This window comes from Pleurodeles waltl, chromosome 3_1 (genome assembly GCF_031143425.1).
Source record: "Pleurodeles waltl isolate 20211129_DDA chromosome 3_1, aPleWal1.hap1.20221129, whole genome shotgun sequence".
NCBI classification, from domain to species: domain Eukaryota; kingdom Metazoa; phylum Chordata; class Amphibia; order Caudata; family Salamandridae; genus Pleurodeles; species Pleurodeles waltl.
Genome location: NC_090440.1, coordinates 491703122 through 491730396, shown reverse-complemented (window position 1 = coordinate 491730396; position 27275 = coordinate 491703122). Strand labels below are relative to the sequence as shown.

Here is a 27275-nt window from a genome sequence, read left to right as displayed (position 1 = left end):
TCTGAGTGCATGTATTAATAAATCCATCACTGGATTTATTGAGGGTTTATTAATATGAGATGTTTGATAACAAACATCCCTATCGTCATTGAAGGCATCATGTAGCTGGGGAACTCGTAATGATCAGGGGGCAGCACATATACTTAAAATGGCTTCACTGTTCATTTACTATGTTTGAGGATTGACAAAGACATAGCAGGGGAATAGCTGCTCATGCCAGGTATGTCCTCTCATGCAATTTAATGCACTCTGCCTTTAAGGCTTGAAATGACTGTCAGGGAGTGACTTACATATATTGCATCCAGTGCGCAGGGGACATGGCACACAGGCTGTTTGACATGTTGTGTTTTCATTTTAGGTCTGCATCAAGACACACAGCCTGCGAAAGCTGCACTGGGTGCACTTAGTGAGATGGTCCCTGAGGGTGGCAAAATCTGTGCTGCAGCCTTCAGGGGGCTTACTTAGTACCCCATGCCCAAAGTACCTTGGGTACCATTTACTAGGAACTTACAGTGGCAACTAAAGGTTTGCCAATTGGGAAAAACAACTGTGCAGTTTTAGGAAAAGAAATCTGGCACTGGGGACCTGTATAGCAGGGACCATGTGCACTTTCAGTCGAAATTGCACCAGAAATTAGGCAACAAATGGGGGTTGACCATGTCAAAAGAGGCACTTTCCTATGCTTTGTCTTTAGCTCCAGCTACCTCATGCTCCTGTCATGCTCCAGCAGTAGCTTTTTCTCAATCTCAGCTTTCTCATTTCCTCCTTTTCCAGCTGTAATTTGGCCAGCTCTAAGCTGGGCTTCCTCTCCTCCCTCATGTCCTAAAACTCCTCTGGAGTCAGGCCCCTGAAAGACACACTGCTCCCAGCATGTGGAGGGATTTCCAGTTCTGAGAGTAGGTTACCTCCCTCCTCAATAGGTTGCATTCCAAGATCTTCCTACTGACCCGTTTCTGATTCTTCCTCATCATCTTCTTCCTCATCATCATCTGTTGGCAACTAGTGGGCCTCTACCCATTTCCTCAAGGCCTTTTGGAACAGAGCCTTCCTGGTGCTCTTTTTGATGTAGAGCCCCCTCTCCTTGCTAAACTCCTTGAGCTCAGCCACAGTGTAGTTCTCCAGGTTGGCAAGCTCAAGTTCCTTCCTTGCACAGTCAGTCAGGCAGAGCAAGCATGAATTTACAAAAAACAAAAAGGCATATCAGGGTTAATTTAAAATTCAAATGGGTTTTAGCTATGGGATAGCAGTGTAACCAAATCACTGCATGGCACTGCACAATCGCACATTCTATCCTCACCCCTGATCACCAATGTTAGCAATTGGGTTACTGGTTGACTGGGGTGTGAGCCCTGTTCAAACAGCAACCACAATCCTAGTCAGGATAAGACACATGCAACCCCCAAATTAACCTGTGCTCAATCCCCTGGTAGCTTCACACAAAACTTAAGAAGGTAAACCTTCAACAGGACTAATCTGGGACTTTATCCGACCCACGCTCCATTGCGGCCGGCCTGAACTTTAGACTTTGACATGGTCCAGCATGAACTGATAGCTTTGGGTTTTAAGCTTTTAGGCACAATATTGTACTTTATTCTTTATAAATTCATAACTCTGGTTCTACTGATTGGATTGGTCTTGTTTTGGTCTTGTTTTATGTATTACATTGTGTTCTATTTTTCTAATGTGGCTAGGGATCCTTTTGTTTGGGTGTTCTCACTATTTTACTGTTTGAAGTGTTGCTCAATACTTTACAAATTGCCTTTAATTTAAGCCTGACTGCTCTGTGCCAAGCTACTACAGAGTTGAGCACAGGTTATTTTACAGTTCTGCTTGTGCCTTACCCAGATTAGAATTGTGGTTGCTGCGTAACCGGGGCTCACACCCAAGTCAACCAGTAACCTAATTTCTAATGTGCATGTTAAATTTCCAGATGCTTTTTAAAAACTTTATTTATGCAATTAAGCATAAACAATAATACAAGGGGCATGAGTAAATAACTGAAGCATGACCATAGCAGTAATCACAGGAGTCATCTTATAGTTTACAATGCAGCTCAGTTAGCTGCAATACCATTGCCCTGCTGCCCCCACCCTTTCCTCAGCATCATAATTTAGTTTTCAACCGTATTTTTCTTTTACCAGAATGTTGGGCAACATGGATCTTCGTTGTCATACCAAATCATGTTGTCATTCTATATTAGGCAATGTTAATAATCCTCCTCGACCTCCCTCAGAAGCCTACACTGGCTGCGCGTGCATAAGAGATGTGAATTGCAGGTCCTGACCCTCACCTTCAAAGCCCTCCAGAACATAGGACCCAAACACATTAACCACTGTCTGTCATTCAACCAACCCAAAAGAGAACTCCAGTTAACCTCTCACGCACATGTCCCACGAGCCCGGCAGAGCTGCTGCGGGGGCCGTTCCTTCTTTTATCTCGCCACAAGGCCTGGAATGACCTCCCCCTCCACCTGCCAACCACTCACTTTCTCTCTGACTTTAGGAAGAAGCTCAACACCTGGCTCTGCGACGAAAGGCCGCGAACATGTAACTTCACATCTCAGCACCTGATACCCCTCAGAGTGATAAGCCGATCTCTACAAATACTGATAGACTGACTAAGTTCATATAAAGAAATACATGAATAAGGCAATGTATTAATATCGACAAGATTTAACAGGAAAGAATGATGAATAACAACACAAAACCTTACTTATTGAGTTCCAAGTCCCGTAGAACTAGAACTGCAGAGCCCATGAAGTCATCAGTGGTGAAGTCACGGTCATACACCTAGCACAAAAAGAAAATAAACAAAACAAAAGCTTAAGTATCTCTATTAAAATAGATGGTATTACAATCTTCAAAATAACAAATTGGTGACAAAAAATACAAAATACCACATCTTCAGCTATTAATAATGCTGCAACTATGTAGCCAGTTTCTTCAGTAAATTACACATAACATGAACTCTAACATGAGTTTTAGGAATATCATCTTGAATGACGGATCACAGAAACAGGAAACTCTCCACTGTGGCACGTGCATTGTCATATCCAAAACTATAAGTTAAATGCTGTATATCGTGGAAATAAAACCATCATGTGCCATAGGCTAGTCACAAACAACTGGCAGACAGCTCATATTTGTTTTGTTTAACCTATGAAACGTGTTAAATCAGTGTTGCATCTTGTTAAGATGTTTCATTGAGTCAACAAATCTTTGACATTTGGAAAGCTGGAAGTGAACTTATGTCACCACCAAATCAGTCAGGAATGCATAAATTACGCCAAGCGCTTGCACAACATAGCTCTATAATAAGAACCATCTCATGATTGAAGTACTGAACATATCAACTCAGTTTAATTTTTTCTTCTAACTGAGATGTTTTTGTATTGGCATGTACATCTGCCAACAGTCTGCATCACCGAAATCCTTAAAATACATAGACTGCACCTTTACTAAGGTATATCCCTTGTGGATGTAAATCTGACTTTGAGAGGATGCGCACACAGTCTATCCAGGGGCATTTTGATATTTTGACGTTTTTCAACAATATTACATGCCAGAATGTGCTGATGTGGCTGGCACAGAGCTTTGAAAGTCCTATTAGCATTGGCACCAAGATATTGATGAGACTTTAGGCTTCGAGATGTGAATTACACATGCATTCTTAAAATTCCATTAAAGGCAAGAGTTTTCGTTTTTGCCTGACAAAAGTAGAGCAAGTCAGCAAAGGCAAATCAGAAGTTGCGCCATTTCCCCAACAGTAACACTCAGCCTGCTGGGAAGCTTCAGAATGTGAATGGAGTGTCGCAGATGTCATTGTTATAGGAGGTGCTAACCACCCCGGTTCTCTGGAAACTCCGTGTGCAGAATGCCTCCTAGAATTTGCACTTTTGCTGGCAGACATGATTATCAAGCACCTTATGGGGACATTTACTTTCAGAAATCTCAAATGCATTATTGTTTTTATGGTGAGCAGACACGTTTCTAGAACCCTTTGTTATGCTGCATACATGGAGTTGTCTATTGCCAGTCTGACAATGATAAAGAAGCCTGTGTGTACATTTGGGCTTTGGAAAAGGGCACAGATAGATTTTCATGCTTATGCACCAAAGGTGATGTAGGAAGAAACTTGCGCTGAGGTAGACTGAAAGGAATTGGCTTGAGTTTCGGTAACAGTCAGGTGAGATAAAGGCACTCTAAAATGCAGTGCTCACTGCACGATTCAGTGATGCATTATATAAAGCAAGGCATTTCCAGAGAATTCAAATCATGGGCTTTTGCTATACAAGTCTACTCTTCCACCCACTAAAAGGTGTTCACTTCCAGTAAAAGCACACAGCAGAAATATAACAGCATCTATGACTTGAATGCTCTGTGTTCATGTACATCAGATGCATTGGTTAAACACGTTTTCACTGCAAATGCATATAGTTGAATCGATGCTCATCCACTATATTCATATTACACGCATGTTCTGTCAATTGGGGAAAATTCTTAAAATGGATACAGAGTATGTTTATAAATCACAATGTAATATGTAATGTGAAATCACTCAGGAGACGGGGATACTACTGACGTGTTTTCAGGTTCTACTTCTATATCCAACCTATGTAAATTGTAGCAGAGCACGAGGACAGAATAAAACAAACAGGTTTTTTAACAAGTGTAGCAATGTTCAGTACATTAACTCTACAGTAGCATTTTCATGATACAATAGTAAATTATGCTTGATGCTACTTTGTGTACACATATGCATAACAATAAAATACACACACACTCTTTAAACCTGTTTGACTAAGTATTTTTTACCCATGGTTCTAATTATGTATTGTATGTCCATATGTGTATGTATTCATGTATATGTGTGTGTGTGTGTGTGTATATATATATATATATATATATATATGCATATATATATATATATATATATATATATATATATGTATGTATGTTATCAAAAACGAAGTTGTCCTCATGTGAAAGCGCACTCCCAACAGGTTAATTAAACGGGAAGAAAAAGCAAAGCCAGCAACTCACAGTGAATTTCTTTAAGCTGTTTCATTATTCCAGGCCTTTGGTTATAAAATCATCTCTGGACACGTGTTTCTAGGTTAATCCTTTCTTCAGCAGAGAAAAATATAGAAGTGTTTCACCCTCGTAGGTGCAGCCAGTGCTGGAAGTGTTCCAGGCATTTCTTTCTTGTTGAAAAGACCGGCATGGCTTCAGCTTGTCTAATTGCAGGCACCTGATTAGTCTCTTTAAATACCAGTCCGCCCCAGTGGGCCTCTCAAGTGAGTACAGTGCATGCTGGTTATGGTGGTCCTGCAATTTTTAAATTTTGCCCCAAGTGGGTTGCTGGAGCCAAACGAAATAATGAACCCAAATGCAAAACCTATGTAGGCGAATCCAAAGTAAAATTGTCAGATTTGCTGTGAATAGCCCAACCTGATTGCTCTTATGTGACAATCCATTTTTAGTCACACAGACCTGCTTCGATGTGCAGTGGTGCTGCTTTCCCGACTGGACGGGCCGGTTAGTTATCAAAAACGAAGTTGTCCTCATGTGAAAGCGCACTCCCAACAGGTTAATTAAACGGGAAGAAAAAGCAAAGCCAGCAACTCACAGTGAATTTCTTTAAGCTGTTTCATTATTCCAGGCCTTTGGTTATAAAATCATTTCTGGACACGTGTTTCTAGGTTAATCCTTTCTTCAGCAGAGAAAAATATAGGTAATAAAGAGATGCCTTGACACAACTCCAGCACTGGCTGCACCTACAAGGGTGAAACACTTTTATATTTTTCTCTGCTGAAGAAAGGATTGACCTTGAAACAAGTGTCCAGAGATGATTTTACAACTTAAGGCCTGGAATAATGAAACTGCTTAAAGAATTCACTGTGAGTGGCTGGCTTTGCTTTTTCTTCCCGTTTATATAACCTGTTGGGAGTGCGCTTTCACATGAGGACAACTTCGTTTTTGATATGTATGTATGTGTATATGTTGTTTCTGTGCTTGGCATATTCGTGGATCATTGCATGGCTCCTGGGTGGGTTGTTATACTAGATATCTATGAATTCCTGCTCTCATCTTATCACACTTATCTACCCATCATCATATGTCATGTCTCTATCAAACTATCCTCCATTCTCACTCTGACTCATCCCAACTCCCTTCTACTACTTTCATCTCCTGAATAACTCTGCCTAAGCTCTTCCCTCCGCTTCCACATCTAACTCACCAAACCTCACTCTACTACTGTGACCTCCCACACAACCCTACTAAATTCTCCTGCATTTATCTCACCCTGCTACTATGCTCTCCCTAACCCTTCCACATACTCTTTCCCCCTGCACCTTCCTTTACTCATCCCAAGCCTTTGGGTTGAGTAAATGAAGGGTATACTCCCAATTAACACTTCTGGATTTCTTTCCTCCTCCACCCCTCCATTACTCCAGTCAATCTAACTAACAAACTCTCATATCCGTGGCTCAAATTAACTCATAATAATACTAAAACTGTACTCATTATTTAACGATACTAATCCATCACTAATTCTTGTTGGGTTCCAGAGTAGCGTGCTACTCATCGAAAAGCGATTCAACGCCTTGTCAGGGGTAGTAAGCGCTATATAAATACGAGTACAATACAATACAATATGCTATACACTCTTTCTTGTAAAGGCAGTACAGTTGAGTGTTAAAGCAGTCTGGCTTGTTGTAATCTATCTGTGGGCTTTTAGCCACACCCACCGCACGCCCATCACTATCACTCGTTCATGTGCTTGGCCTTTCAAAATCCTTTGTTATTATCAGTAAATGCTTTATGTTTGTCCCTCCTTGGAGCGGTTTTGTTACTGCCTTGACCATCGACCCTGTTACATGGATAATTGCATGTTTGTCAAAACGTTTGACTGCGAGTGAACTTATGTTTCCATTTGTGTCTCTCCTTCACACTCATGCTCATGGCAGCTGTGGCACTTTAAATCGTCTCACTCATGTCAACTGTTTTACTTTTCTTTTTCAATTTATGAGGCAAGAAAAGTCCAGTTAGGAACTTACAACGCTAATAGCTCTTACTCGAGCAAATGTGAGACCTACTGCATTGCAAATGCTTGTTTTTATTGGTAGCTGCTAAAAACAAACATTGACAAAGCCAGTAGATTTGACTGTAATGTGCTAACGCCTGCAGGCAATTTGTAATGCAATGTATAATAACACCTGGAACAATGGTCATGATTATGAAATGTTTTCTTTTGATAAGGTAACTTATATTTAAGGCTAACCTCCTACCCTATATTGACCACCATGCTGCTCCTATATATGGACAAATATGTTGCAACATAGGCTTAACATACAGAATTCTGCCAATACAGGAAAAAGCCTATACTTGCCACAAGCCAGTAAAATGGTGAAACGATTCCTATCTCACTCCTAAAGGATGATTAAATAGTACAACAAAAGAAAAAACAGTTTTTTTTCCTGTGCTTAATGAACACAAAACAAAGCATAACCAGCAGTCCTGAATATTTCTGCACTTTTTATCATCAAATAGCAAAGAAGAGCTAAGCTCCTTGTAAAACTGAAGCTAAGCTTGGATTATGCCTCATGTATCCGAAAACACTGACATTACTGAACCATGAATGTTTACTGATGACCAAATGACACCAAAAGTTAAAATTGAAAATCTTTTCTAACTTGCAAACAACCATCTAAAGTCCAAAGACTCAAGCAAGGAGGGGACTTTTCTGGCACAGCTTTAGTTTGTTTGTTGGATTCACTTGCTCTTGACTCAAGACACAAGAAAGTTTGTGGGGGAGAACATGGCAGCCGGCTAAGGAGCTGGGCGCAGAGGGCTCAGCAGGGCTCGGAGTAATGTAATGTCAGAGTGACATTAGCCGCTTACCGGGGGTCGGAGTAGGCGGCACAAAGGTGGAAGCGTTTGCGGGGTGGTTTCTCCTTTCTTGAAGAAGCGCCGCAGTGGCGGGAGCGCGGAGTACTCGTGGGCAGAGGCGGGCGGCACCCCTGTTGAGTGCCGGCCCTGAGGTGCTACGAGGAAGGGAGGCGGTGGCAAGGATTTCGCTCCGGGGGAGGTGTGGCAGAGTCAGCACTGGCAGCACTGGTAGAGAAAAAGGCTCAGGAGAAGGTGACAATACATTTCCCATACTTGTTGCTGCAAGAGACGAGCAAGGACTCCGAAGGAGTATTGGAGGTACTTTTTGCTTTTCAAACACTAGACTACAATTAAGGGACAGCGTTTTTTCTCAGGCATCCCCAGGTCTTATGGTGGATAAGGCAGAGGGGGTGGCTCTGAGTCAGGCCAGAAGGGGAGAAGGGAAGACAGGATCTAGGAGTGGTAGTGGTGGAGCAGCCTATTCCCTGCGGAGTGCGAAGACGGCTAAAAAGCGGACAGAAGTAGAAACTTGCGAGAATCTTCAGAAGCAGATCACAGGGAGGAGTAAGGACGAGCAAATTAATAATACCTGTAAGAGGAAATCTACTCTGAGTAATTTAGGTCCCGCCACAAATAGGAAAATAAGGGTCACCCCCTCATTGACTTATTTTAAAGTGTTACCTGGAACCCCTAAAATGTCAATAGTGCAAGGGACAGAGGCAGTATTGCCCTTGCCGGGAAGCGGGGATATAACTATTCCGACAGACAATGGGGCCACGACGCAGCAAAGTATCCCCAGAATCTGTTTCAGGAAAGCCGGTTCTGCTGAAGGAGGACAGGGGGTCAGTCAATCCGACGTGCAGTCTGCAGGGGAAATAAATCCTCTGAATGCGGGTGAGCACGCAAATCTGTCTAGTGACTCCATCACAGGTATGTTAAAGGCTTTATCCATGGAATTGAGGGGCGGCTTTAAGACTTCTAAAACCAATCAGGAGGCGATCAGGAATCTTTGTGAAGATCTTGGCAAAAAAATAGACTATCTGGCAGGTCGGACAGCCGCCCTGGAGGAAGAGGTTGGTGATCTGAGGGCTACTGTGGAGGAAAATAAAGATCAGATAAGGGGTCTGAAAGCAGGAGAAGCAGGGGTGCTGGCTAAGTTGGAATCCTTGGAAAATAATCAAAGGAGAAATAACCTGAGGTTTTGGAGGGAGATGACTTGAAGGGATTTGTGGTAAGATTAATAAACCAAGATATAAAATTTGAGGATGCGGAGGTCGACATTGCAAAAGATATTTAAAGGGTACATAGGGTCCCTGCAAAAATGCCTCCCAATAGGGACAGGGCAAGGAAAAATTTGATTTACTTTCATACATATGGGTTTAAGGAACGTATTTTGGAGATGGCATTGAAGAAGAAATCACTCTCAGTGGACGGCGCTCCACTTGAGGTAGGTCGGATCTTGCATCTATTACCTTAAATAAACAATGGGATCTGGGAAAAAGAATTGATATATTGAGAAGACTGGGGGCAACGGCCCAATTAAGGTTCCCGGCATCCTTAAGAGTAATGGCGAATAATAAAATGCAAAATTTCAGTGATTGTAATGATGTTGATGACCTGATTAAGAAGTTAGAGCAAGATTCTGGTGCGGTGTAGGCCTCCTCCTCTAGCAACGGTCAGCTGGTTATGGTGATAGGAGGCTCCGAGTCCGGCATGATGACCCTTCATAAGTGGTAAAGCCGGGATATGAAGATAGTGTGGGTTCTCCTGGGGTTGGTAGGAAGGGGATGGTTTGGGGGTGGGGGGAGGGTGGTGATGGGGAGGACTGGGTGGAGAGCATTAAAAGGAAAAAGAAAAAAAATGTCCTGGTTGTTGCTGTGGATAGAGAGGAAGGTGGGAAAACACAAGATCTAACAGGGGCTGTGGGCCCCCTTGTGGGAGGATGTTGAAAATTGATGTGAAACTCCTGTCCTGGAATGTTAATGGCCTCGGGGTGAGGAGTAGACAAAGGAGGATGGTGCAATATTTGAAGGATGCTCTATTTGATGTGTTGATTTTGCAGGAAACCCACCTCTCCAAGGAAGAGTGTTCAGAGGTTTTTCGACCATGTAGATGGGCACAGCAGATAGCTAGCTCTAATTATGCAGGGATAATAAGGGGGTCGCTATTATAATAAAGAATCATGCTAATATATCTTTTGTTGAGGGTCTGGTGGATAAATCGGGGAGATGGGTGGTAGGGAGATTAATGGTGTATGGTTTTGCTTTTACTCTACTGGGGTACTACAGTCCTAATCGGGATGATATAACCCCGTTGAGAGAGATGTCACTTTTTTTTGCTGCAATATTGGGATCCTATTTTATGAGTGGGGGACTTCAATGCTGTACTGAATTATGAGCTGGATAGGTCCTCACGGAGTAGGTCGAGAGTTAACGAGAAAATGCAAGCTCAGGTCCGATTAATGATGTCCCAATTTGGCTTATATAATGTTTGAAGAGAAAAGAAGGGGTGTGAAAGAGGCTATACTTATAACAACAAAAAATACAGACATCAGTCTAGAATTGATTATTTTTTAATAGATGAAAGTCTAAAAGAGGCTGTGGAAGAAGTTTCACACATTGGGGCTCACCTATCAGATCATTCGGCAGTGAGTTTGAAGCTTAATTGGCTGGGGGACAAAAGAGAAAGAAGGTGGACTTTGGATAGAACGCTATTACTGGATGATGAGGTCGTAGCAGAGTTACGGAGAGGGACAGAAGAATTTTTCAGTCTTAATAAAGGGTCAGCCTCGCTCGCATTAGTATGGGATGCTTTCAAAGCCTTCTTGAGGGGAAGGCTGATAAGCGCAGCTGCATATAGGAGGAAAAATATTATGAAGAAATAAGCAGGTTAGAAAATTTGATTCGACAGGCTGAGCAAGGATTGGCAGCTATGGACCTTGAGGAGGAAGAAGTTAATCAGTAATATAAACAAGATCAAGAGGCTCGATTGGACTTAGCAGCTGTTATAATCAAATTAGAATGAGAAGTGAGGCCAACAGGGTGTCTCATTTTGAATATGGTGAGAATAGAGGTAAACTGCTGGCCTGGAAAATAAAAACCGGTATAGTCAGAAATCGGGTGGCAGAAATTCGGGATGGAATTTCAGGGGAGGTTAGGAAGAGTAAGAAAGAGGTGGAAGACACCTTTTAAAACTTTTTCAAGGAATTATACACCGAGGAATTAGAAGTCTAAGCGGAGTCGGTGAAGGGATGGTTAGAGGGATTAGAACTGGCATCTCTAAGTGAGGAGGAGAACAAGGTGATTAATGAGCCAATTAATATGGTAGAAGTTGAGCAGGCGATAAAATCGGGTAAATTAGGCAAGGCAGCAGGACCAAACGGGCTGCCTGCTGAAGTCTATAGAGTATTGGGTAGTAGTATTATGGTTTTTCTGAGAGAACTCTTTAATAATATTACTGTATAGAGACTGAGGGAAGCTATTATTACAATAATTTTAAAACCAGGAAAGGATCCCAGGAATTGTGAACCATATCGCCCAATATCTCTCTTAAACTGCGATATTAAGATTTTTGCAAAACTTTTGGCAGATAGATTAGGGGGTGATTTGGGGAAGCTTATACATATAGATCAGAAAGGGTTTCTGAAAGGAAGATATATGCAGGATTTGATACACAGGTTGGTAGCCTCGGGTGACATGGCCACCACATGCTATACCCCTCTAGCAGTCGTGATGGTTGATGCAACCAAAGCTTTTGATAGCGTTAACTGGAATACCTTAAATATGGTATGTGAGGGTTATAATATTGGGGGGCACTTTATTAGGACATTACAAAACATTTACCAGGATCCCTGTGCAAGAATCTTGGTTAATGGTGCTCTCACCTCCTCTTTCAAGATAGAAAAGGGAACAGGGCAGGGGTGTCTGTTATCCCCGTTATTGTTTGATTTGTATATTAAGCCACTTGCTACTAGAAATAGGAATGATCAGCGAATTCCCCCTTTTGCGTGCAGGAATCTTTCTAAGAAGGTTTCTTTGTATGCAGATGACCTGATGATTTATACTTCTATTTTAACCCAGACTAAATTGGTATTAGAAGAACTGATGAGAGATTTTGGGGGTATTTCGGGTTATGTAGTTAACAATCAAAAGACGGAGGTGATGGCCTGGAACATGCAGTTATGTAGTCCTGTAATTAAGAAGGAGGAGGTAAATATTTAGGGATTACTATAACACAGTATATAAGTAAATTGCCAGAAACAAATTTCAGGAAGGTGATGGGGAATGTAGATATCCTACTGAAGAGATGGTTAAATCTTCCCCTAACTATTATTGGGCGGGTTAATTTAATTAAGATGGTGATTGTCCCTAAGTTTACATTTATCTTTAATTCGATACCATTAATGTTTAGTAAGGACTCTTTAAGGAACTTCAAGGAAAAATCTGCAGTTTTATTTGGGCATCTAAAGGTGTACGTATTTCCTGGAAAAAATTAAAAAGGAGGAAATAAAAAAAGAGTTGGCTGTGCCGGATATGCAATATTATGCGTGAGCTTTCTTTCTGAAGAACGCAAGGGAAACCTTTAATCACCCAGGTCACTCAGAGCTCGGGCAGGCACTGATTGCAATGGCAGAGGATAATGAGTCACAGACAAGCTTTTTGTATAAGTTTGGAGATCCTAAATACTTCAAGAAAGTCAGATTTAAGGTGTTACAAGACCTAGCGAGACTCTGGTATGCGGTCAGGAGGGCCACGAAATTGTCGTATTATAGCAAAAAGGCCCCTATTTGGGACTCCCCAGGGTCACCAGAATGGATTAAGGATGCACTGGCAACCCCTCTGAAGGCAGCAGGTTTGTCGCACTGGGGTCAATTTTGTTATAATAGAGAGGTTAGATCGTTTGAATATCTGAATGGAAAGGTAGGGGGTAACCTGTCTAAATTCAAGTATCTTCAGATTACTAGCTGGGTGAGGAATTTAAAAGTGGAGCTGGGAGGCACAAATGAGCTGGAAGACCAGTGGCATTTGGAAATCCCGCTGAAGAAGGAGGTGGCTAGATGGTACTGGCTAATTATGGATATCGCAGATGGCAAATTTACCCTACAAGAGGAGTTATGGGAAGATTGCTTGCCGGAGCTCCAGCAAAAAGATTTATGACAAGTATCTACTACACTTTTATATAATACTGTCAAACCTGCTGCGTTAAGGAGGAATCATTTGTTTTCAATCCACAGAGTTTTTTGGACACCAGCAAAGCTTTCTAGAATGGATCAGGGTAATATGGTCAGATGCATAAAGTGTGGGACTCTGGCGGCAGACAAAATTCATATGTTTCTGGAATGCCCCATGCTTAGTAAATTCTCGGCAGAGGTTGGTAATGCTATAAGTGAAATACTCTCCATAAGACTCAAGGTAAGCACCTCGCTTGTGATTTTTGGATGTTTGACAGGATCACAGCTGATTAGCAGGGATAGCTCTAAACTGCTATTTTATATGATGCCTGTGGCAAGAAGAGAGATCTGTAAAAAATGGATTGATGTTTTCCCTCCTTACGGATTGGAAAGATGCTTTAATGTATAGCTTAAAGTTGGATACGAGTAAGAACAGTAAAAAAAAAACATTGTGGAATCAATTGAAGCAATGGTGGGGGTTGGGAGAGGGTAGGGGAGCATATTTGGTCTGATACGGTCCAATGATTATATATGCCTCTAATATATCACCATCTGGTTACCCCCCCACCCCCTTTTTGCCTAGTGTTGCTGCCAACTTTGATTGAAAGAGTGCTGGGATCCTGCTAACCAGGCCCAAGCACCAGTGTTCTTTCCCAAAAACTGTACCTTTGTTTCCACAATTGGCACAACCCTGGCACACAGTTAAGTCCCTTGTAAAAGGTAGCTATGGTACCAAGGGTACTGTGGCCAGGGGAGGTGTCTAAGGGCTGCAGCATGTATTATGTCACCTGAGGGGACCCCTCACCAAGCACATACCCACTGCCTTGCAGCTTGTGTGTGCTGGTGAGGAGAAAAAGACAAAGTCGACATGGCAACCCTCTCAGGGTACCATGCCCACAAACCACTTCCTGTGGCATAGGTAAGTCACCCCTCTAGCAGGCCTTACAGCCCTAAGGCAGGGTGCACTTTACCACAGGGGCGGGCACAGCCGCATAAGCAATATGCCCTAACAGCGTCTAAGTCCTTTCTTAGATATTGTAAGTGCAGTGTAGCCATATTGAGTATATGGTCTGGGAGTTTGTCATTACGAACTCCACAGCTATATAATGACTTCACTGAATACTGGGAAGTTTGGTATCAAACCTCTCAGTATAATAAACCCACACTGATGCTAGTGTGAGATTTACAGGGATGCTCCCTGTATGTTAGTCAAACTGCTGGTGTAGGAGTGACCAGTCTGTGGCAAACAAAGCTTCACACCTCCCCCCTACAGGAACTGTAACAGCTGGCAGTGAGCCTCAAAGGCTCAAGCCTCAGATTACAGTGCCCCAGGGCACTCCAGCTAGTGGAGCTGTCTGTCCCCCGGACAAAGCCCCACTTTTGGCGGGAAGTCCGGCGGGAAAATTAGGGAAAACAGGGACACCCCAGCCAGGGCCACCCCTATGGTGTCCAGAGCTGAGGTGACAACCTCCCTGCAGAATCCACCATCTTGGTTTGGAGGACAGGGACCAATAAAATTCAGTTTGTGCCTTCCTCCCCTAAGGGAGTGGTCACAAGGAGGGTGTTGCCACCCTCTGGGACAGTAGCCATTGGCTACTGCCCTCTGACCCCTATAACGCCCCTAAATGTAGGATTTAAGGGCCTCTCTGAACCCAGCTCACCAGATTCCTGGTGACCTAACAAGAAGAAGAAGGACTGCTAGCTGAAACCCCAGCAAAGAAGAAGGAAGACAACAACTGATTTGGCCCCAGCCCTACCGGCTTGTCTCCTGCTTTAAAGAACCCGCAAAAGAACAGCGACGCATCCAGGGGGACCAGCGACCTCTGCCAAGCTCCAGAGGACTGCCCTGCACCCAAAAGGACCAAGAACTCCCGTGGACAGTGGCCCTGTCCAAGATAAAAACAACAACCAAGGACTCCCACCTCACTCCAAATGCGTGAGTCCTAACCACTCTGCACCCGTCGCCCAGGGCCCGTGTCTAGGTGGCCCAACCCGCTAGACAGGATCCCCTGGCGATTCAGAGCAAGTGCCCATCCTGAGTGGACCTCTCCACCAATCCATGACGACACCTGCAGAGGGAATCCCGAGGACCCCCCTGACCGCGAAAGCTCCAGTCAAAGCTATCTGACGTCAAAGGCTCCACTGCACCCGCAGCCCCCAGGCCTTGAAAGTTCAACACCCAGTGCAGCCATGTTCAGCAGACGGCCCTCCTCCCTGTTCAACCAGTGGTGTGCCCGAGACACCCCCCTGGACCCCACCTGCAGCCTCTGAGTGACCCCTGGGCTCTCCTCATAGACCAGCATTGGAAACCCGATGTCCTATTTGCACCCTGCACCTGGCTGCCCCTGTGCCGCTGAAGGTGTGTGTTTGGTGCCTAGTTGTGGCCCCTCCAGTGCTTCTCTAATCCCCCCTGGTCTTCCCTCCGAGCCACGGGTACTTACCTGCAGGCAGACCGGATTCAGAGTACTCCCTGTCTCCATAGGAGTCCATGTTAAATTTGCTCATATTTGACCTCTGCACCCAGCCGGCCCCCTGTTTCTGGTGGTGGGTGTTTGGGGTTAACTTAAACCCCAACGGATGGACTTCCTAAAACCCAGAGACTGAAACTGTAAGTGTTGTACTTACCTGTAAATCAAGCTAACTTTTCTTCCCCCCCAGGAACTGTTTCTGAATATTGCACTGTGTCCATTTTTAAAACAGATAATTGCCAATATTTCAAAAACTGTATTACTTACAAACAAAGTACTGTTGATAACTGTGTGAAATACGAATCTTTTAAGGTACTTACCTGCTACTTGAATCTTGTGGTTCTAAAAATAAATTCAGGAAATCTATTTTTGCTATATAAAAAACATTGGTCTGGAGTTCAGTCATTGAGTGTGTCCTTCTTTTGTCTGTGTGTGTACAACAAATGCTTTGCACTATCCTCTGATATGCCTAACTGCTCGACCAAACTACCACAAAAAAGAGCATTAGTATTATCTAATTTAGCCTTTGTAAGGCCTCTGGAGAACCACTGGACTCTGTGCACACTATATCTCATTTTGATATAGTATATACAGAGCCAGATTCCTTCAGATTCATTACCTAACAAATGAGATTAAAGTTCCCTGGTTCAACCATACCAAATTTTGCAACACATCCTCTTTGTCTTACAGCAAACTAAGCACAGTGCACTATTCTGATTAAAATCCAACATGAGAGACCCTTCTGCACTTGGAGTTTTCAGGAGTCCCAGGAATGGATGTATTTAGGGGAATGAACGATACCCTACTTTTCATCCCCCTCCACATTTCCCCCACCAAAACTGATTTGGTGTCAAACTGGCTACACTTGGCCCATATAACATAGCCTTTTTCCCCCAGGACTCAATGTACACTTAACTATAAATGTGTAGGCCTTTTTCTGGCCCCTTTGAGTTAATGAAGTTCCTGAACGTACCCCAGCTGCCCCTCCTGGACTGAGAGAAGTCTAATACCTCATACCCAGGTCTTCCTGCCAAGAGTCCTAAGCCATTTTTTCTGCTCTGGGGACAACTTTCACACCTCATTAAGAGGAGGCACTGACAGGGGCAATCTAAAGCTAATTAGCCTCCAGAGGTTCAGGCAGGTAATGTCTAACTTTTTAAAATTGGATTTTAGTAAATCTTATAATTAGTAATTGAATGTTTCCAGTAGCATCTCCCAAACCTGAGTTAGCAGTGATAGTATTTTACTTTGAATTGTTAGATTTCCTTCCAGGGACAGCCAATACACCTTTACAGTGAAATTAGCTTTTGGGGGCTAGACACTGCAGGTACATGCCAACATTAAATTTGTGAATTTGTCACTTTTAAATACTGGGCACTCTACTTTGTGGGCTACAAGGCCTACCAAGTGGTGACTTATTTAACATTTTAAAGTAGGTTTTCAGTCAAAACAGTGAATGTGACAGTTTTCCCTGCAGGTTTAAAAGCTGCAACAGACAAGCTACATAGGAAGCCCTATAGCCATATTTTATTTGACAGCCTAGAGGACAAGATGACATTTAACTTCCAGTGCCACTGGTGTGTTTTCCTGCACCATATCATATGGCCTTAAAGGAAAGTTAAATATTCCAATTAAGGATTGGAATATATTGCCAGGTGTACAGAGTCAGAGCATGTACACTGGAAATGGGAACAAAGCTAGTCCCTATTCGAGGGGCAACATATGCTTCTAGTCACTAGCCAGATCCACAGTTTCTCCAGCAAGTTGTACAGACTTCAAATTATGTCCCCTCACCTCTGACAGACTGGCTATCATGCAGACACCAGCCCTGGATCACAGTAGCGCTTCATGTACTCTGTACAACAGCCCCTTCCATAGTCAAAGAGAAAATGGAATTGGAACAAAGTGGGATGGCGTGGATCCCACATTTAGACTTATTTTCAGGACAGGGGATGTTGATACACTGCCTAAAATCCTGGAGCGGCATGGTCCCTTTAAAATGTAATTTTCTCGCTCTGTGCTATGGAGAAAGGTAGAATAAATACAGCCTTTCTCTAAGGTGACGACCATAACAGCAGGTAGTAATGACACTGAACCCAAGCAGGAGTATCCCAAAACCTGGGTACAAAGAAGCATCATGACTCTAAACATGGCTATCATCTGCCTTCCTGAAGGAGCAATCAGGAAAAGAAAACAGGACAGGCTTTGCCCAGAAACTTTAACAACAGCATCCGCTGATTCTCCTCTTCTCTTCTATCCTCTCCTCTTCTCTTACATCCACCGAATTACAGCGCTCAGGGAGGAAAATTAGCAACCCCTGCTAAAAGGCCCTCGCAGAATTTCTAAGGGTAACCCTGTCTGAGTCTCACCCCTTCAGCTCTAGGAACACAGGAAATACAGTTCCACTGTCTGGGGCAGCCACATACCACTCTCCATCTCCTGACATGTGAAGCCAGGGGCTATCCAAAAAGATTCTACTCATTCCAGCAATCAGACTCTCAATTCAACATTGATTCTTGCTACTATCCACGTCATACACACACACACACACACACACAGAACACATGGGATGTCAGCCAAGGGTATAGGTGTTCTATCTAAGTGGAACTTTACACGAATGGGGACAGCAGACTGAATTCCCATGAAACAGAAAAAAGGTCTGCTCGGTAGGATCAAACGACAAAAATATGGGTGTAGTGCCATTCCTGCTTGATGTCAATAACCCAGGATAACAGTACCATGTCTGTGAAGAGGGCATGCATTGTGCACCCCTCATAGTCCCTTTTGCTTGCACTCACTATGGACAGGCCCTGGACCCAGAGCAAGGTAGACTAGAGTGACAGCTGTGACAACACAAATCAGCATACCAGTTTGCCATTGGAGGGCATTTCCCTCTCAAAATGTTCTACTGATAAATATAAAATGAAAACTTTCCCACTACCTGGCTACCATTTACAGGCTAAGTCAAAAAGGGATAAACTTATATCAGTCCCAGAATGAAAGCCCTTAATTTAGCTCACTAGTGGTTGATTGAGGGATCTCCGTACATTAAAAGGAATATGCAATGTTGTTGCTGTGAGAAATGGACCTTCATATTACATTTACAACAAAATATCCTCACTTGGGAGTCACGGGGGGGAAATCTTTAGTTTCATATCTTACTGGGTGAGATAACCAGAAGAGAAGAAAATAAGTAATATACATGAAATAATTATTCTCTGTTTATTAAAACATATGCGGTTTTCTTTGTATGACATTTTAACTGAATGAGAAGTTGAATACAAAAAAAGAAAATCGCAAGTATGTAATTAAATTAATTCCAGATAGTCTTCATGAAAATGAAGGCTCCATGTTTGCACATTAAGATGGTAAGACCATTGCAAAGCCAATAGGTTTAACCTATGTGAGATCTATTGGCCTTGTCAATGTTTTTCTTTTTTTTTTTTTTTTTTAGAAAAGTTGCACAGCAGTGCGGACTGCTATGCAAAATAGCTGAAAGTAAAGAAGAAAACAAATGATACAGAGAGCGAGGACCGCATCAAACTGCTTTTTTTTAAAAATCAAAGAGCGAGTGGGGGGCAAGCTAGCGGAGGGAGGGAGCTCCAACAATGGACAGCGGGAGACAGCAACATTTGACCAGTCTCATGCCATCTGCCTGCAAAGAAGCCAAGCACTGCAACATCATCCTGAGGCCAATGCTTGATGCAAAGGTCACTAATATGACCACAGGACGAAAAATCTTAATTTGTGGAAGCACTCTAAAGAAAACAGTTGATGGCTTTTGCTGGATTTGCACGTGTGGTGGTATTTTGCAGGCTTGCCCAATGCGTGTGAATCACTTTGTCCCTTTGCCTCAAGCAGAGAAGTCCTGTACTGAGCAGCTAGTGAGGGGAGGTCAGCTCAGGATAGGAGTGCTTTTAGAAAGAAACGTGTTAAAGATGTCTGTACCCTTAAACGGCAATGCCCTTATCTATTCCTTGCACTGTTGAAAAAATGAGTCGTCCAACGGGTACTCAAGGTTACACTCATATTTCTGCAACAGCTGGTATTTTACTTGACAGCTGTTAGAAATGGGGTCTTTGGTTGGCAGTCAGGTTACCCCCTGTCCAAGCAAGGACCCTCACTCTAGTCAGGGTAAGTCACACACAATCCAAATTATCCTGTTCCCACCCTCTGGTAGCTTGGCACTGAGCAGTCAGGCTTAACTTAGAAGGCAATGTGTAAAGTATTTGTGCAATAAATCATACAACAACACAATATAGCACCACAAAACAACACCACACAGTGTTTAGAAAAATAGATAATATTTATCTGGATATTTGCAGGTCAAAACGATAAAAGATGCAATAAGAAATTGGAAAGATATCACTGAAAAGTTATAGGAAGTGTCTTAAGTCTTTAAAAAGCAAACAAAGTCTCTTTCAAGCACAAAGTACCTGGTTTGGAGTGAAAAAATCTCTGCAAAGGGCCGCAGAGGAGGAGATGTGTGGAAAATGGTGTGTGCGTCGGTTTCGCCCCTTCACACACAGACTTGCGTCGTTATTTTTCACGTGGGGAAGCCATTGCGTCGATTTCCGGTGCACGGACAAGTCTCCTCTGTGGGTCGCGGGCTTTTCAGACGCCCCGGGGGCTGTGCGTGGAATCCTAGGCTTGTAGTCCAGTCCGGCTGCGCGTCGTTCCGGTGGGCTGTGCGTGGAATTTTCTCCCTCACAGCAGGTGCTGCGTCGATTTCCTCTCTGGAAGTCAGGCGGCGTTGTCCAGGCAGGCCGTGCATCGAAGTTCCGGTCGCACCGCAGGTGTCGTGTTGATCTTTTCCTCGCGAGGTCGAGCAGCATCCTTCCGGTTCGGCGTGCAGTGAATTTTTCACCGCGGAACAAGCTGTGCATCAAATTTTTCGCTGCACAAGGAGTCCAGTTGACAGAGAGAAGTCTTTTTGGTCCTGAGACTTCAGGGAACAGGAGGCAAGCACTATCCAAGCCCTTGGAGAGTACTTCTGCAGCAGGGCAAGAGTTCAGCGAGGCAGCTGGGCAACAGCAAGGCAGCAGTCCTCTGTAGAAAGCAGTCAGGTGAGTCCTTTAGGCAGCCAGGCAGTTCTTCTTGTCAGGGTGCAGGTTCTGGTTCAGGTTCCTTCTCCAGCAAGTGTCTGAGGTGGTAGGGCAGAGACCCTGTTTTATACCCAAATGTGCCTTTGAAGTGAGGGAGACTTCAAAGAGTGGCTTAGAAGTGCACCAGGTCCCCTTTCAGTTCAATCCTGTCTGCCAGGGTCCCAGTAGGGGGTATGGCAGTCCTTTGGGTCAGAGCAGGCCCTCCACCCTCCCAGCCCAGGAAGACCCATTCAAAATGCAGATGTATGCATGTGAGGCTGAGTACCCTGTGTTTGGGGTGTGTCTGAGTGAATGCATAAGGAGCTGTCAACTAAACCTAGCCAGACGTGGATTGTAAGGCACAGAAAGATTTAAGTGCAGATAAATGCTCACTTTCTAAAAGTGGCATTTCTAAAATAGTAATATTAAACCCAACTTCACAGTCAACAGGATTTTGTATTACCATTCTGGCCATACTAAATATGACCTTCCTACTCCCTTCAGATCAGCAGCTACCACTCAAACAATGTATGAGGGCAGCCCCAATGTTAGCCTATGAAGGGAGCAGGCCACACAGTACTGTGAAAACGAATTTAGGAGTTTTACACTACCAGGACATGTAAACTACACAGGTACATGTCCTGCCTTTCACCCACACAGCACCCTGCTCTAGGGGTTACCTAGGGCACACATTAGAGGTGACTTATATGTAGAGAAAGTGGAGGTTTAGGCTTGGCAAGTATTTTTAAATGCCAAGTCGAGGTGGCAGTGAACCTGCACACACAGGCCTTGCAATGGCAGGCCTGAGACAAGGTAAAGGGGCTACTTAAGTGTGTGGCACAACCAGTGCTGCAGGTCCACTAGTAGCATTTAATCTATAGGCCCTAGGCACATACAGTGCACATTACTAAGGACTTAGAAGTAAATTAAATATGCCAATCATGGATAAACCAATCAACAGTACAATTTACACAGAGAGCATATGCACTTTAGCACCGGATAGCAGTGGTAAAGTGCTCAGAGTTCAGAAGCCAACAATAACAGGTCAGAACAAATAGGAGGAAGGAGGCAAAAAGTTTGGGGATGACCCTGTCAAAAGGGCCAGGTCCAACAACAGTGTTTTTATTAAGGACATTTTCACCTCTAAAAGAGTGGCTTGGCCTTTATGTTATAATTACATTTGGAAGGAAAAGGACATCCTTCAAAAGTCAAGTGCTATAGAAATGTAGCAAGTTTTCCCTGTTCATGAAGAAATGCTTCATCTGAATTTCTAGAAATTGAAAAGTTTTCTTTAAGAATGTCTGGATCTACTTTTAAACATTTAATCGCAAAGGGCACAGCTCTTTAGTAGGTAGGAAACTACAATTACTAGCAGAGCCTAGTAGCTGGAATGGCTGCAAATGTGCAATAATAACATGCACGTCTGTTCTAAATGTCAGAGTTTAATTTTTTAAGAGGCAAGGGCTACTTGAGTGAGAGGTGAATGCCTGTCTCCTGGGCAGAGATGTTGCTGTCTACTATGTGGTGGAATGCTTTGCTCTACAGTTCAACAGGAACCTTTGACAGCCCAAAATGAAAGGGCACCAGCGTGATGCTGAACAAAAGCCTCCACCCACTCCCTTCTGGTGGCAGGCAGAGCAAAACAAGCTTCACACAAAGCTGCTGCAGCTAAAGTGAGTGACAGAGACACAATGCAGTTAGACTAAAACAATCTCTGGTTTTGCCAGTCCCATTGACAATGCTGCCTGATTTCCCATAAGGCGTGACTCACGTGAAGGGCAGATGCGCGCATCTCAGCATTTAAAATTTGATTAAAATAAAAGATGAAATGACACATGGCGAGGTTCAAAATAGAAAAACCCATCAAACTACAAAAAGGTGAGACCAGTGAAAGGCTCAGGGAGCGTGAGGATGGCGGGGTGAAGGAGATGGACTCCAGAGACATGTACTCTGCAAGGGTGCATGTGGAAAAGTAAAAAAGAGTACCTGCAGGAGCCTGCGGTCAGTGGAAAGACACTGACCACAAGAAGAAGTACTTGGACCATGCTTTGCAGCAGGGACAAAGACTTAAAGCCGAGGGGCAAAGTGGAGGTGCTTATCAATAGGAAGTAAGAAAACAAAAGTAATGTGAGAGCTAACCAATGAGAAGCAAAGGTAAGTAATGGGAGGGATCTAAGCCCCTTTTAAGATTTTTTTCTTTACAAAAGATTTCGCAAGCACAGAGCAAGAGCTGAGCAGGCAAGACCTAAAAGAAGATCAAGGCTATAAATGACAATGTAACTGTAAGAATAGCATGCAAATGAGGATTCTGAGCTATCAGACAAAACTTAAACCTCAAAAAATCTGGCTACCTCCTATCACTACGAAGGTGGCAGAGAGGCAGACTTGGCTTTAAGCACTTTCATATCCATTTTAAGACTCTCTGGGTCTTACATTTATTTCTGCCAATTTGTTCCCCTTTACACACCCACCAGTCCTCCTCGGTCAGCTTCCCTCTTGCTTATGAAACATGTGCCCCAACTCCTAAAGGTAAACAAGCTCGTAGAGGTGAGCATGTTTTTCATGTGTTAGGACCTCTCAAATGACTTTTCCATTGAACAGTACCACCTCTCCAATGTTATGCTTAGAGTAGGGAAGAGCCTGTTTTTGACATGGTTACTTGCCACTTTTTGCCTGGTATCTGATGTGATTTCGACTGAAAGCCCACTGGGTTCCTGCTAACCAGGTCTCTTTCCCTAAAATGTACAATTGTTTCCACATTGGCAATTCCTTTAGCAACCTCTGTAAGTCGCTAGTATAAGGCACTCCTGGTACCTAGGGCCTTAGGTGCTAAAGAGAGTCCCTAAGGACTGCAGCACAAATTGTGCCAGATATGCTCCTGCTCTGGTTTGTCAACTCTCAGATATATTATGTGGCCAGGGATGCCATTTTAAATGCATGTGCTGCGCACTGGTCAATACGAGTTTCCCCAGCTACACAATGGCTTCACTGAAGTTAGTGATGGTTGGTTTCAAACATTTCGCTTTGGTGAACCCACACTAATGCCAGTGTTGGATTTACCAATACATCCACCGAGAGGGCACCTTAGAGGTGCCCCCTGAAACCCTAAAAGCCTCTGGTGTGCTTGCTGACTGGTTTCTGCCAGTCTGCCACCCGAGACACAGTTAAGACACCCTAGGGTCAGAGACTTCTGCTCTCAGGCGGCCCTGAAAAATAGCCTGTCCTGGAAGAGAGTGTAACACCCCCTCACAAAGGATGACTGCTAATTAGCCTTCCTAAGGCGGCAAGCCTCAAAGGGGTGCTGGTTCTGAAATTCAATTCAGACTCCACTCACAGGAACTACCAAAACCCAAAACCTGAAGTCACCACTGCACCCGTTGTCTCCGACCCGAGTTAAAGTGCACCAATGGTGCCAACAGGGTTCCCTAGCGCTCCAGAGTCTGAACCCATCATGCTTTCACCTCTCCTGGTCTCCCCTGTGACGCCTGCAGCTTCTGCACGTAGCCCACCTCTACCACAACAGCTCGAGTCAGAAAAACCCAACACCTAAGGGCACCTCTGCATCCGTCGCCCCTGAGTCGTGGACAAGAGGGCCAAAGGTGCCTACCTGTGCCTGAGGAGCATGAGGCCTCAGCCACACTGTTGGTTCAGCCCAAATGGTGGCCTGGCCATAGCCGGCAGCCTCTTCTCACTGTGACCGATCTCCATCGGAACGCATTGGGCACCCAACCCAGTTTTGCACTCTGTACCCGGCCGCCCCTATGCTACTGAGGGTGTACTGCTGGTGCTTCACCTTAACCCCTAGTTACAGACTGCAAGTCTGTACGCTACATGTTTGCAGCACATGTTTTTCCTCCCATACGGTAACACTGGAGAACTCCGAAATTACAGTGTCCACTTTTTAAAGGGAAAATAATTCTTTTTTTTTTAAATGTACTTACCTGAACAATTTTCCTCTATTGCCTAGACATATATAAAGGTACTTTCTATTTTTATAAATTGCCGTGGACTTCCTTCTTCAGTTGCATGTTTCATTTATTGACTACTGTGTGTATTTGTAGATTTCTTGCACTCCTCTGTGTTAAGTCTAAGGCTGCTCTATCACACTACCTCTAAATAGAGCACTTTGGGATTGCATAGCAAGCCCTGTCCACTCACGGGGGAACCCCTGGACCGTTTACATGGTATTCACATACCACATAAAGGGCCAGCTTCCTACACTTCATAATATCTACCTGTTTTGCTAATTCTTCTGTTTTACCCAGTCTTTTTCACTCTCTGTGTTTAAAGTGCCAAGATCCCTCTTTTGGTGAATGCACTTCACAAATAAACATATCAACTTACTTTAAATAATATGATTGAAAAACAGACTTTAGTTTGTTATTGAGGTTCTCCTCTAACTAAATGTAAGAAAAAGCATTGAAAAAACATAAGATCTGTATTTAGACCATAGTGAAATTTAGGACCAATGTGATAATCCCGCTGTTTCAAATCGAAAAAAAAGCCTTTTTTTTATCTTCTCATTCCAGCTCTTCCAGCTTCTGGAGAAGGTTGTATATAGACCCTGTCAAGAACATTCACTTAACTCCTAGTAAGAAATTCAGACTAATGCAAGATCTCTCATCTGCTAGAAATGTTTGGGTCTGGCAAAATAAAAAAAAACACTGAAAAGCTACTGCACTCCAGACACAGATGTTGTAGGACTTACTTCTTGTAAAGAAAGCACTAAGTTGCATTAGCTAAAACATTTTTAACAAAACGAATCGGACTTTGTATCTGTGACCATGGAGTCAGAGTTAATATTTTCTGTAAACTCAGATAGCTTATGCATGTACGGTGTAAAAAGAGCAAACGATTTCGTGAATCATTTGTTTCAAGGGAACAGATGTTCCCCCCATTCCTTCACGGCCATACAAGTACTAAATACAACAGTCATGTCACAGAAAGGTTATCAAAAGAAATAATCAAAACAAGTGAAAAAAACAAATATCAATGTGCATATCTATGAACAGTGATAATATACTTGTAATATTTTGATCGCATTTGAAGCTTATTTAATTAAAAACGTTATGTATTGTTTAGAGTCTGAGATTCATCAGCAAAAATCCCTGAGCATCGTCATTCACCATTTTTAGCATTTTTTGTTACAGTTTGCGGTCTCATGACTAGCCCTCCCCACTTGGAAAAGTCATATGTGTGTCTATGTACTCCTTAATGTAGTGTGGGGGGCCCTAGGTACTCATGCTACTGAAATAACGTGACACAGACACTGTAGCATGGTGGTAGGAACTGGCCATGGGCACGTGCGCCCAGCCCTTTTTATTGGCAGGGCACCTGACTGGTGACGCCTATGTTGGATGGGTGTGGGGTGCGAGTGTAAGGCCAGCCCTCAGTCGAGTGGCTGGTGAAACACTAGAACGTGTCCAGCAGGACACTACACTTGACTCATCACTTTCCTTCTCCCTTACATGCTCAATCCTTTACCATAACCCCCTATAAAATAATATGCAAAAGAAGCAGGACATATTTTTCTCGGTGGGGCTTCAGGTATTCAGCACCATACACCAGTGAGGAACACATACAGCCGATTGCCGCCTCTAAACCTAGTACAATACTTTACACATTATTCCAGAGAAACTCTTCGGAGATGTCCCCATATTGCAGAGAAAGTGGTAACACATATTTGCTTTTCTGAAGCTTAAAATCTGGAGGTGACAATATACATTTTAATTATTCCCTGCAGTTAGTAGCAATCATGGACTTTCTAACTTCAGAAAGTAATATGAAGTCTCCTGAACGAGAGAAACTTGCTTAAACTTTGCCTATGTCTGCAGCCAGACGTCCCACCCAACATGACAGCTGGCTGCATCTTGGCCACGTCATCTTTGCCCGACTTCTGGCACCATGGGAAGTAGACGAGCTTTGGCAAATCCAATAGGCATAATCTTTGTGACCTACTGGCATTGCCAATGGTTTGTAGCCATGCTGAACATGTCTTTGACATGGCCACCCACGTAATTTTGTGGACATGTACACCACACATGAGCGTGTCAACAAGACTACACTACATGTGTTTTTTTTTTTTTACCCAAGTTGGATTGATAACTAAATACACAGTGAAAACACGTTTTTTTGTTGTTTGTTTTTTAAGTGTGCAGGCTGGCAAAGGGGCTAGCTTCCACATGAGGGAGAGTGCGATGGACAGCAAAGCAACACGGAGAGGGTTGGGGGAAACGCTGAAGCAACAAGGGAGGTGATGCAAAAGCAATGGGATGAGGACTGGAGGGGACACAAAAGCAACGGGGTGAAGGGTGAATGTGAAAGCAACACAGAGTGGGAAAAGCAACAGGGAAAGCACAGGTACAGGGAAGCATCTGGGAGAAGTACACAGGAGAACAGGGAGAAGCAGGCTGGCGACAGAGAGCACAACTGAGCACAGAGGGGGAGATATGTGGACAAGGGAGATGGCTCAAGAATAGAGACACACTTTAATTAAGTGTTTCGTACAAAAGAAAAAACTTGTGCTTGAAAAGCAAGCAGTAGAAGCAGAGATGCCACCTCATAAAAAGAGATTGTAAAGAAGCAATGCTCCATGGGAGGGACAAATACAAGATTGACAATCTGGGAAATTAATAAGAAGAAGACACATGAGATGACATGT

General features: G+C 43.6%; 1 protein-coding gene across 2 annotated transcripts in view; it reads right to left on the bottom strand.

Annotated features, from left to right (window-relative positions):
- The window catches only part of MCTP2 (multiple C2 and transmembrane domain containing 2), an 896516-nt gene that overhangs the window by 428851 nt on the left and 440390 nt on the right, over positions 1-27275 (bottom strand). For both annotated transcript variants that reach the window (XM_069222757.1, XM_069222756.1), the window contains exon 6: positions 2713-2789. In XM_069222757.1, the coding sequence (XP_069078858.1) occupies positions 2713-2789 (77 nt within the window). The remainder of the gene's footprint in view (positions 1-2712; positions 2790-27275) is intronic.